This window comes from Rattus norvegicus, chromosome 17 (assembly GCF_021556685.1).
Source record: "Rattus norvegicus strain SHRSP/BbbUtx chromosome 17, alternate assembly SHRSP_T2T, whole genome shotgun sequence".
Lineage (NCBI taxonomy): Eukaryota > Metazoa > Chordata > Mammalia > Rodentia > Muridae > Rattus > Rattus norvegicus.
The window spans coordinates 88,668,520-88,680,767 of record NC_141550.1 but is presented as its reverse complement, the minus strand read 5'-3'; the positions used below and the strand labels follow the sequence as shown (position 1 = coordinate 88,680,767).

The 12,248-nt window shown below is 44.4% G+C and overlaps 1 protein-coding gene across 7 annotated transcripts in view; it reads right to left on the bottom strand.

Moving 5' to 3' along the window:
• Nucleotides 1-12,248, bottom strand: part of Armc3 (armadillo repeat containing 3) — a 103,509-nt gene that overhangs the window by 36,761 nt on the left and 54,500 nt on the right. For all 7 annotated transcript variants that reach the window (XM_087589621.1, XM_087589620.1, XM_087589623.1 and 4 more), the window contains 2 exon segments: nucleotides 6,110-6,262; nucleotides 5,572-5,677 (listed from right to left, as the gene is read on the bottom strand). In XM_087589621.1, coding sequence (XP_087445747.1) covers nucleotides 5,572-5,677; nucleotides 6,110-6,262 — 259 coding nt within the window.

Below are 12,248 nucleotides of genomic sequence, written 5' to 3'. Positions count from 1 at the left end.
CTGTTATTTTCTTTTTTTCTTTTTTTTTTTTTTTTTTTTGGTTCTTTTTTTCGGAGCTGGGGACCGAACCCAGGGCCTTGCGCTTCCTAGGTAAGCGCTCTACCACTGAGCTAAATCCCCAGCCCCAGCCCTTCTGTTATTTTCTAATAAGGACCCGGGGCTGGCTCAGTGCCCCTTCTGTTATTTTCTAATAAGGACCCGGGGCTGGCTCAGTGCCCCTTCTGTTTTCCCCCATGAAGCCTCTGGAGCCATTTCTTCCACTTGGCTGCTTCATCTTCATTAGGAGCGCCTGCGACTCCAAGTTTGGAGGACTAGCATTGGTCAGGATTCCTTGGGCTACTTGACCCAAGCCCAATGGAGGCGGCAGATGGCTTCTTGAGTGTCCAGCTACCCGTGGCAAATACAAACTTGGGGTCTTTGTAGGATTTGCTGTAGATGTGCCCTTTGACTGGACCTTGCCACCCATTAGTGAGGGACATAGCTCTCCGTGGGTTTTCTCATCCTCGGGTCCTCCAGCAGTCTGTTGGCGGAAGCTTCCCGCTTCGCCTCTCCTGCAATCCCACTGGCATCACACTAAACTTCGCATCTTTCCACTTTGGGTTCTTTTTTTTAAACCTCTCGTCCCTTCTTCCACCTCCACCCCCAACTATCTGCGGAACAGAGCTGTTCTAGACGCTTAGAATGTGGGAATGAATCAGTAAAAAGATGGCCTCCTCCACTGTTCTGGTGGTAGTGAGAGAGGATATAAACAGCGATCAACCAACCACAAGATGGAAAGCGGCAGGAGAACGCGCGAGGGCTGGACCAGGGCAGGAGGGGGAAACCCAGCCGTGTAAGCTAGGGCAGATTTCAACACAGTAGTGATGCTTTCCCAAGTGGCTTGGATTTCTCGAAAAACATTCTAGGCAAGAGGATTGTCAGTTCAAAACGCCTTGGGCAAGATACTTCTGGAATTGGAAAGGACCTCTAGAACATATTCTATAGCCTGTTTTACTCTTGGATGTTTTTCTCCAGCAATGCTAATTTGTCTGTTAATGGAGTAAGCTACAATCTCATTGAGAGAACTTGGCAGGCTGGCTAGAAATGGCCTCTGAGAGACTGGAACATGTACTTGGGAAGCATCCCCTGTCTTGTGGCTTTCATATAAAATTGGACATGGCTAGTTGCCTGGCACCAGGGCTTCTGAGTCACCGAAAGGCAGGGATTTCGAGGGAATTTTGGCAAGGAAAGCTAAGGAGTCAGCCAGCCGGAAGTGAAGGTAAATGAGTACAACCTGCCAATAAAAGGTCCAGAGGATCCTTGGAACTCCAGGGGACTGTCCCTCCACAGTCTGCATTCATGGCGGCAGAGAGGCCCCATGCTCCCTGAAGTTTCCTCAGAAAAGCACTACTGAGAACTCTGCAGACACAGGTTCAACCCTGGCTCTGACCTTCACCCCCGACTCCCTATCCCATCTCCCCACCACACCACAGCCTCAGGGGCAGGGCAAGCACGCAGAAGGGTGGAACGAAGGGATTTAGAATCCTTTCATTCAAACTCATTACAAACTGTTTCAAGTGTTCCTCTGTGAAGAAAAGCCACATTCACAGGAAAGATGGAGATGTGATCAAATGACTTTAAACCTGGAAAACCTGACACGGAAGGGGCTGGATGGACTGGGTATTTGCTATGCTGCTGAGGAAACCTCCCGTCCGCACGTTATCGTTACAGTGAGTATGTTCTGAGTGAGAAGCAGGATGCATGGTGGCCCCAGAGCAGATGTATTAGATGAGAAACTGGCTCGTGGAAGGGCTATACGATTTCATTTTTAGGTCATAAAAATTGGAATGAAAAAGCATTTGTCCCTTTTGCAAAAAAAAAAAAAAAAAAAAAGTAACCTCGAAGTATGGTGACAGTGTCTTCTTCTTCTTCCTCTTCTTCCTCTTCTTCCTCTTCTTCTTCTCCTTCTTCCTCTTCCTCCTCCTTCTTCCTCTTCCTCCTCCTTCTTCCTCTTCCTCTTCCTCTCCCTCTTCCTCCTCCTCCTCCTCCTCCTCCTCCTCCTCCTCCTCCTCCTCCTCTTCTTCTTCTTCTTCTTCTTCTTCTTCTTCTTCTTCTTCTTCTTCTTCTTCCCCATCCTCCTCCTCCTCCTCCATTTTTCTCTTCTTTTCTTTCTCTTTTTAACTTGGTTTAGTTGAGTTGATTGCCCAAACACTACTCAGGTTACAAAATAAGCTTCTAATTCCAGAAAATGTCCCCACTGTGAGAACAGCTGTGAGTGCTCAGCCCTGGAGGAGATACCTATGCCTCCCCACTCCGTCTTCCCCTTCACCCAGGACTCAGGAAACATTTCATAAGAGGGCGCATAAAGAATGTAAGAGCAGGGCTGGAGAGATGGCTCAGTGGTTAAGAACACTGACTGCTCTTCCAGAGGTCCTGAGTTCAAATCCCAGCAACCACATGGTGGCTCACAACCATCTGTAACGGGATCTGGTGCTGTATACATAATAAAAAAAAATGGAAGAGTGGGGGGGATAGGAAAGAGGGATAGGAAAGTCTGTCCTCTGCTGCTGTACCTGAGGGCTCACAGTAGAGAGATAGACAGATACATACATAGATGATGGATGGATGGGTAGATAGATAGACAGATACATACATAGATGATGGATGGATGGATAGATAGATAGATAGTTGAAGTAGGGAAGGATATGAATGCGGATGCTGCCTTGGAAGGGATTAGAGAGAGAGAGGAGGCAGATATGATCAAGCTAAATTGTATGTATTCTATGAAAAAATTCAAGAATAAGTAAAAACTTATTATTTTTTAAAAAATAGAAATTCATTTTAGGAATGTCCAGATGTGAATATAGGAGACAAGCAACCTCGAGACACGCACAGTACCTACGCGTTGTTACCATTAGAAATGAGTAGGTGTTCAAACAGCTCTCAGATGCACATGGACCCAGCTCTGGCTTTGCCTGCTTCCTCCACACAGAAACAACTAGAAAAACAAATCAGACACGCCAGCCGTGCGGTGGCTCCTGCTGGGAGAGTGTTAGTGAGGGTGCCTGCTTCCAAAATGGATTCTATGAACCTCAGAAGAGCCAGGTTTATGCTAACTGATGCTGAAACAGTCCAAAGAGAAAATATTTTCTCTTAACACCGACCAATCACATTTGCTGTCGTTTCTGTTGGATTTGACTTTATAATTGCTACATTAAGTGACAACATTCTAGAATGAGCCCCATGTTGGCCTGGCGGTCTTCCTGTCTTTGGTGAACTATGGGATCCTTTTTCACTCCAGTTTTCAGCATCAGACACAAATATACTAACTCTGACTCACTCTAAAAAATATTTATTGTGGGGCTGGAGAGTTGGCTCAGCAGTTAAGAGCACTTTGTTACTCTGGCAGGAGACTGGGGTTTGCCTCCCAGCACCCACACAGAGGCTCACAACCATGAGTAGCTCCAGTCTCAGGGGATTCAAAGCCCCGTTTTGCCTTCGAAGGCATCAGTCACAGATGTGGTTATACACACATACCTGCAGGTGAAACACTCGTACACATACAACGATAAAATAAATAAATCTAATGTATTAAATATTTGTTTTTCAAAAAGTAATTTTTAGCTCAAAAAAAAAATCAGAGAACACCAGTAAAGAGAACACCAGGAAACCCCTTATCAAACACAAATGGAAAAAGGCTGAAGGGATGGGGGTCACCCGTAGTAGGTGAGGAGAATCTCGCCTCATACCAAGTCACACAGATAAAGTGGGTTGTATAAAGAGAGGAGACATTCTTTAGCCCTGACTCTATATTTCTCAAATGGAAACTACAAAGCCCACAAAAATCTGTAAAAGAAATAGTTTCTGGAGCATATCTGAAGGCAGCCACTTAGAGGACTAGCTCCCTCCTATCTCCTTCAGGTTTATACAGAGCTAATTTATCAAGATGCCAGTCCATTCTGCAGGCGTGTGAAAACTATGTAAATCGATGTGGACAACAGGGAGGTTTGAATAGCAATGATAAGACGTTTCGCAATGGTATGGCTGCTGTTTTCACGCACTGCTTCCTGTGTCTGAAGTACTCTAAAAGTCAGCGCTTGCTTCCCTAGATGCAATGATGACCCATGACTTCTGACAGGAGCACCCTTTGTTTTGATGCTTCAGCTGTTAGGTTTTCGAGGGGCATTGCTAGATTTTAGTCATTCCCCTGAGGCCTCATAAAATGTTTGTGTGGGAGCAGACGAAGAGGACACACACATACACACATGTACACATGCAAAGGAAGATAAGAAGTTAATTTAGTTTGCATACAGAGTAAGATGCAGGGAGGGCCAAGGCTTATCTTACAAAAGCCAAGTTCAGGAAATTCCTGTCTAGCGAGGCTGTGCTACCTTCTGTGGAGGAAGGAGCTTGCCCTTTGGAGTCTGACAGACCTGCATTCAGTCTCCAGCTCGGCTATTTGCACATGCGTGCACCCTGGAAAGTTAGCTAAGCGTGCAGAGTCCTGGTCTCATTAGTGATGGACTACTTCGATAAGTATTTTTAAAAATGATTACAGAACACATTTCAGCACTGTTCCTAATCAGGAGAAATCCCCAGCCCCAGCCTTTCTTCATGTTCACTGACTTCAGTTGAGTTTTAAAACATTCCCATTTCTCTAACACTTACATCCTTTCTAAACGGATCTTTAAACTCGTTACAACTTATCAATTGTTTTAATTAATGTTATCAAGAATATTTCCAGCCCCGCTTACCTTCACTCATATAGCAAATGGACATTCTGAGAGTTGAAGGGGGAAAGGAGAGGGTTCAGTTGGTAGTGCTTGTTTGCACAAGAGTGAGGCCCAGAGCTTGGATCCCGCACCCATGCAAAGTGCCAGGTATGGCCACACATGCCCATAATTCTAGGACTGGGGAGCAGGAGCCAGGGGGACCCCTAGAACGCATGAGCTTGCTGGATTTGCTGAATTAGAGAACTTTGGGTTCAGTGGGAGACTGTCTCAAAAAGTACTGGGAACAGGGGCTTGAAACATAGTTTAGTGGTTAGAGGACCAGCTGTTCTTCCAGGGGATCCGGGCTTGATTTCCAACACCTACACGGCTGCTCATAAGTGTCTGTAATTTCATTTCTAGGGTATCCAACACCCTGTCCTGGCCTCTGTGGGCACCAGGTTCTCGCATGGTGCATAGACATACAAGCACACAAAACACCAATACACATAAAATAGTAAAAAAAAAAATTGAAAAGAATAGAATTGAATTGTAAAAATTGAGTAAAAGTGGACAACGACAGATCATGATGCCTGGACTCTGTATTTATCGGTACATATGGGCATACAAACATGCGCGTGCATACACACACACACACACACACACACACACTTGCCATCTTGGTATAAGGGTTTGCACAGTTTCCCAATAAAATTCAATAGTCAATTTTTTGGGGGCTGGGGGACAAGCAATCAGATAACTACTTTCATAAGAGACCCAAAAGAATCACAAAAGTCAGATTACCTAAGAAAATATGGAATAATTTTAAATGCCAAATGTCACCATCAGAGCGAGCGGGACCCAGTGAGGTTAGTGTACTTACTTGGCATTTGCCGGGCTGCTGGTAGTCAGGTTTGCCAGGGCCAGTGCAGCGGCTTCCCTCACCTCCTCATTGTCACTTTTGAGCAACTGAACTATCTGTGGAATCCCTGCAGAGAAACCAGTGTGAGCTGTTACTCCACGCCTATCCACACAGCCTGAGCGCTGCATCCACACAACCTGAGCGCAGCATTCACACAGCCTGAGCGCCACATCCACACAGCCTGAGAGCAACATTCACACAGCCTGAGCGCAGCATCCACCCAGCCTGAGCACAGCATCCACACAGCCTGGGCGCAGCATCCACACAACCTGAGCGCCACATCCACACAGCCTGAGAGCAACATTCACACAGCCTGAGCGCAGCATCCACCCAGCCTGAGCACAGCATCCACACAGCCTGGGCGCCCCATCTACACAGCCTGAGCGCAGCATCCACACAGCCTGGGCGCAGCATCCACACAACCTGAGCCCAGCATCCACAAGGCCTGAGCGCGGCAACCCAAAAGGCTTCAGAAAATGGCGATCTCTGTTTTGCTTACCTTGGGTGTTGAAAAATTCTTTACAGCTCAAGTTCTCACACATGGCTGAAATAGCTTGGGAAGCCGCAATCTTGGTCCCATCACTGTCAGATCCCAGGAGGGTCACCAGGCATTTTTCAACCTCTTGTTCGTGAAAAACTTTTCTATTTTCAGCTTTCATAAACAGAAAGGAAAAATAAATCAGAAGTTGTCTGGTAAAAGCATATTTACTACCTGAGAGAAATACAAGCTAACTTCAATGTCTAAACTAACCAAAATGTGTACCTAGTTAACCTTCAGACCACAGCCGAGACACAAAAAGGATGATGGGTGTCACGTTTATCCCTCATTGGGACATGGGCTGTGTAGTAGATGTGGTGGGAAGCCCTGTGTGGTAAGATCACACATTCAAACATCGTAAGCACGTAAGACGTGTCTTGAGCTGATTCGGCTCTCCGTGCTCACACGGGCTCTCTCCTCACTAAGCACAAAAGCTCCAGTACCTTCTGTTATTTTAAATATAAAGCACAATATTAAGACGTGCCTACGATGTGCAGATTGGAGGATGGAGAACAGCGGAGGGGAGGAAGAAGGAGAAACGAGTGCTGAAGTACCGTCAGACTCTTCTCAGCTTCCATTAAAACCTTCAAGTGTCTTTTCCTCAATTGATTGGACGTGCTCAAGCAGATAAGGCTACAGAAACCACTTTAATTACCGTAGACATAGTGTAAGATAATGTTAGAATCATTTTGCTTTCTGGAAACATGAGTCTATATCCACATCATGGTATTTGCTCCCTTATAAAATATTAAATTTCAAACCAGTATTTTTGTCTCTGTCCTTTAGACATTTTTATCTTGCCCTAGGTTGTTTTGTTTTGTCTTTTTTTTTTAAATAAATACCAATCTCATACTATACTGAAGGAAATACCTTGTGTCAAAGCAGAACATTACATTAGAATATTAAGGTTATTTTTGCATTCTGTTCATTTTAAATTTTTCATTCTGTTTCATTCTAAATCTTCTACTATTTAAGGAGTCTGAAAACCTCAGTGTTCAAATCTGAAGTCAATGGCTTCAGTGGCTGCTGAGGGAAGAAACAGCTGAAAAATAATTCCTTTCTAAGTTACTTTTGGTTCTTTTAAACATTTTGGCTGCAGATCTGATTCTCCAGTCATTATCTTTGTGAAGCCCGAAAGGCGTAATCTTGACAAGGTCAGTTTCCGTGGCCAGCGTACTAGACTGGCTCTGCGGTCTGAGGACATTAACATATGGGAGGGCTCTTCTGCTGCCCCCAAACACTCACAGCACCTAGTGTTACAGTCTGCATGTGGGACTAATTAATTACTTAGACATACTTTAATTGAGTTATTTTTCCCAGAAATACCTTCAGAAACAAACACTAATGGGGTCTCCATTGGTAAGTTAAGATCTGCCTTCTCACTCCCTCTAACAGTGATTCCCCCAGATTCTCTTCATAAGGCAGGGTTCAGTTACGTTTGCAAAGACTTTCTGGCCTGGGCTCACCCATGCCCAGATGCGTCCCAACCAAGACGTCTGGCTTTGAATGACTCAAGCTAGGTAACCAATCAGGAGCCTCGTCCTGGGAGCCTGTCACTCCTGTGCTCCTTTCTTGGCCGGACTTCAGCTGGTCAGAACAGGTGTGTCATTAAAAAAAAAGCTGCAGTTAATATCATATTGAAATGACCTCTATGGTATTTTCAAAGCTATGAAGTTTTTATTAATTTAAAAAATGCTGGGGGCTTTTACAGAGGCAATGACAAAAGAAGGAGGAGGAGGAAGGAAGAAAGAAGGGAAGAAAAAAGGAGGGAAAAAAGAAAGATTGATTGGTGTAGTTGTATCATTAAGCTATCCCTGATGCCTCTGAATCAAATCGTAAGCAGATCACTCAGCATGGATTCTATTGGGAATATCTGACAAGATACAGTAGCAATTAATGTGAAAAGATCAACTTTTGAGCACATGATTGTTACATTAAAATATATATATATACATATATATGTAAAGACTGGAAAGATTTAAAAAATGGTTTAAGTAAATACTGAGGGCAACTAGATTTTTACAAAGTAATTTAAATAAATGTTGCGAGCAATTAGTGTCTCAGCCCTGCTGGGAATGGTCTCGAAATCCAGCTGTGTTCACCAAACCTCAAAAGTACTGACTGCAGTGTGGCTATAATAGATTTAAAAGATGAATTAACATATTAACCAAGTACTTTCACCGAAGTGCTATGCCAGGAAGTGTTTGTGCTTTAATTATGCAGATAATAAAGACGGCCAGAGGTTACATTACTAATAGAGCAGTGCCCTTTGAAAATGGCACCCAGTGTGCTACATAAAGAAGGCAGGGGCCTCAGAGCTGAAAGCAAAAGCTGGGACACTTGTCCTTGCCTGGTCTCTGAACTGGCCATTGTGCCACCTTGTCCCTGCTGAGTAGTTAACACCAGCTCATAAAACTCTCAGCAACTAGGTCATTAACACCTTCCCACCGTCCACTGGGGCCAGGTCAAACTCATGCTGACCCTGCTTCCTTCCCACAGTGGGGAATGCAAGGCACAACTTCAACCCAGGCCGTGTGTTTACATGTCTCAGCTGCTCTTGACAGACAATGAAAACACACACACACACACACACACACACACACACACACACTCGTCTAAAATATTACTGGAAAGATGGAAAGGAAAGCCACATTATAAATTATTACTGATAGCAGCATCGTTCTTACTAATGGAAGGAAGACTAGCTTCTGTCCAAACTTATGGCACTTTCTAACTGGGGAAGAAAAACTAAACTTTTACCTAATTATTCACTTTCAACACAGAAATATTAGAAGATAACTTGTTAATCCTTGCTAAATTTCAGGTTTCGCCAGTGTAATTAATATAATGTCTAATGAATCTGGTGGACGGACATCAAGACTGTCTACAAATTGATATGAAAAACAGACCTGATTGTAGGTATGGTGTGGAAAGAGAGTGGTCAACAGTCAGACAGGTGAGGTGAGGTGATTTGGGGTCATGACAGGTAGACAAGAAGGGAATGACTCAGCAGGGAGGAAGATTGGCCCTGACCCACTTCTGCTCAATTAAACAGTTCTGTCAACAAGTGTGGCTAAAGCAAGAAGTTCGAAGCGGGGTGACTTGTAACAGCGCATGGCTCCCATCAGAAGTAGGTCCACCCTTAAGGATTTGTTAAAATAGAAACTGTGGGTGTTTGTGAAATCAATCCTTTCTTGAGGCATAGTCATCAGAAGGCAGAATCAACTCAGAGAGAATGTGTCATAAAGGACGAAGTAAAGTTACCTGATCAGCCAGATACGTGCAATTATAAATGCATAAGTGTGCACACACGTATATTTATATATGTGTATATGTATATGTATATATACACATACATACACAAACACACACACAATTATATTTAAACATGTATATATGTATATATACATATACACATACTCATATACACACACACACACACACACACACACACACACACACACACACACACATATATGAGAGAATTGCCCAGTTTTGGAACATCGGCCTGGCACATTTCTGAGACTGGTTTGGTCTAGAAAGATAGAAGGACAGACAGACAGATGGGTGAGCTTCAATTTTTTTTTCTTTTTTCTTTTTTTCAGAGCTGGGGACCGAACTCAGGGCCTGGTGCTTGCTAGGCAAGCGCTCTACCACTGAGCTAAATCCCCAACCCCGAGCTTCAATTTTTTTAAAAAAAGAAAAACAAATTTAAGAGTTGAAACCAGTGTGCTCGCTCCGGCAGCACATACATATGCTAAGACTGGAAGACTTGAAACCAGAAAGGTAACTGTTGATGTAACTGTACACAGGCATACCCTAGTGAGTGATGTCAGCATAGAGAGAAACCCCACCCGCCCAGAAAGGGGCTTTCTGATGGGCAGTGGAGGTTGACTTCATGCACAGGTTTTCTAAATGTACCATGATAGCAATCTACAAAGGTTGCATGCAGGAAACAAGGAACACCGATAAAGCAGATCAGGCTCTACCAGCTTGAAGCACGTTTGTAAAAAGTCTCAGGGTGAGGAAGGAGGCTCAGGGGGTAAAGGACTTGTCAGGCAAGCCTGAAAACCTAAGTGCAGTGTCCAGACACACAGAAAGGCCACACGCTGTCACGAAGGTCCCTGCAGCCCAGGAGGAGATGGTCAAAGAAGGTGAGAGAATCCTTACAGGCTCACAGGACAGACAGCCTGCTGTTTGCGGCAGCAGACAGCAGGAGAGGGAGAAGGCAAGTCTAACATCTGCACTTTTACTGCCATGATGCTCTGTGACACACATGTGCTGTCACACATATGTGCAGAAACATGTGCAAATATGCATACATATATGTACAGAGGCATGTGGGCACACACATACACATGGGTATTCAGACATGCATATAAATACTCATGCACATGTGCACACATGCACACATGCACACATACATACACATAGGCATATAGACATGCACATATACACATGTACATGCACATATGTATGCACACACAGATACACACAGAGGAACACACACATATGGGTACACACATGTGTGTGTGCACATACACACAATCATACAGGTCCAGAAAGAAAAACCAGTTATTTCATCGACTTGAAATAGCAATAGAAATAGACATTTTGATTTTCCCTCTGAATTTAACCATTTGATGAACACGGATAGCAGTAAGTCAAAATAAGATGTCCACAAGTCCAAAGATTAAGGACCAAAACAAGAAGAAATAGATACAAAATCACAGCGTCGCACAAATCTTGTCCTGCAGAACACAGCACAAAACGCACACAGGGGAAGTTCTAATCTAAACAAAGGGTGTGTGACTCCATCGGATGAAGAACGGACACTGAGTGAAGGTGTGTCAACCTGATCCTGCTCACCCGTGCTTTCCTCATTTGGACACTATAATCTGGGAGACAAAAATGGCTTCAGACAACCCACTATGTCTCTGAGATTCCATGCAGCATAATGGCCATGTGTGATGTTGGCAAGGGTGGTACTTTGATCGGATTCTCAAAGTCAAGACTCTCCTAAAGCTTCAGTTTGGGCACAGTAGTGGCACGTGCTTATAAGCCATCAAAAGCAACAGGCAGAGATTCAGAAGGCATGTCGGAATTAGAAACAGACTTAAGACCCGAAAGCAGAGAAGGAAGTGGTGCAGACGTTAGTCACAACTGAGATTTCTCTGGAAGATTTTAGAAAGAACAAGCCATGAGGTCGGAAGACAAGCTCAGCACGGAGACGACGGATGAGATGTGAAGGCTTTTGGTTTGACAGTTGGGAGAAGAGCAAAATGAGAGACGCGTTCTAGAAATGGAGAGGAAGGCAAGTGTGAGGAGGAGGTGACAGGCAGCAGCGGGCAGCCCCTGAGTTAGAGCTCAGACAGAAGGGAGATATTTGTCTAAAGGAGCCGCCTAGCATGTTGATGTCAAATTCTACACGGCTGCTTTGGACTCGTGGGTTTCGCAATGGAGAGAGCTGAGGATGTGGAGTTGCTGAAAACTTAGCCGGTCTGTCAGAGCTAAGGAGAAGGAAGGGCCATAGGAGCAAGAGAAAAAACTTCTGTAAGTTATTTTTGGTAATATATATATATATATATATATATATATATTATTGCAGCTGACCATACGTGTCCCCTCCTATCAACCCCACCTGTCTGCAGTGGCAGCAGAAGTCAGGCGGTGTGATATCACAGTACAAGAACGCCCTGCTAACATCCAAACGTGGGCCAAAGGCTTCCACCGACATGAGCGGTGAGAAACATGGTTCTGTGAGAGCCTCGTCTGCTAGTTACACCCAGGCTGGGGCAGAGCAGTGTGCAGTCCACAGCGACACTGCAGCTCTGCCATGGCCACCGGAACAGCGGAAGCTGCTCTAGAGATGCTTTAAAGACAGGAAGTAGTAAGTATTCCGGCGGAAGTAAAGATTAAGCAGAGCAGAGACACGGAGTGCAGTGGAATAGAAGTTTACTGCATGGTGCGAGGGGAGGTGGGGTGGAACAGAAATGTATTCGAGTAACTTTTAAAATTTATTATATTTTTTCTAATTAAAAAAAATACTTTTGCATCTCATGCAGTAGGCATGCAGTAAATGCTTGCTCATTCATAAGCA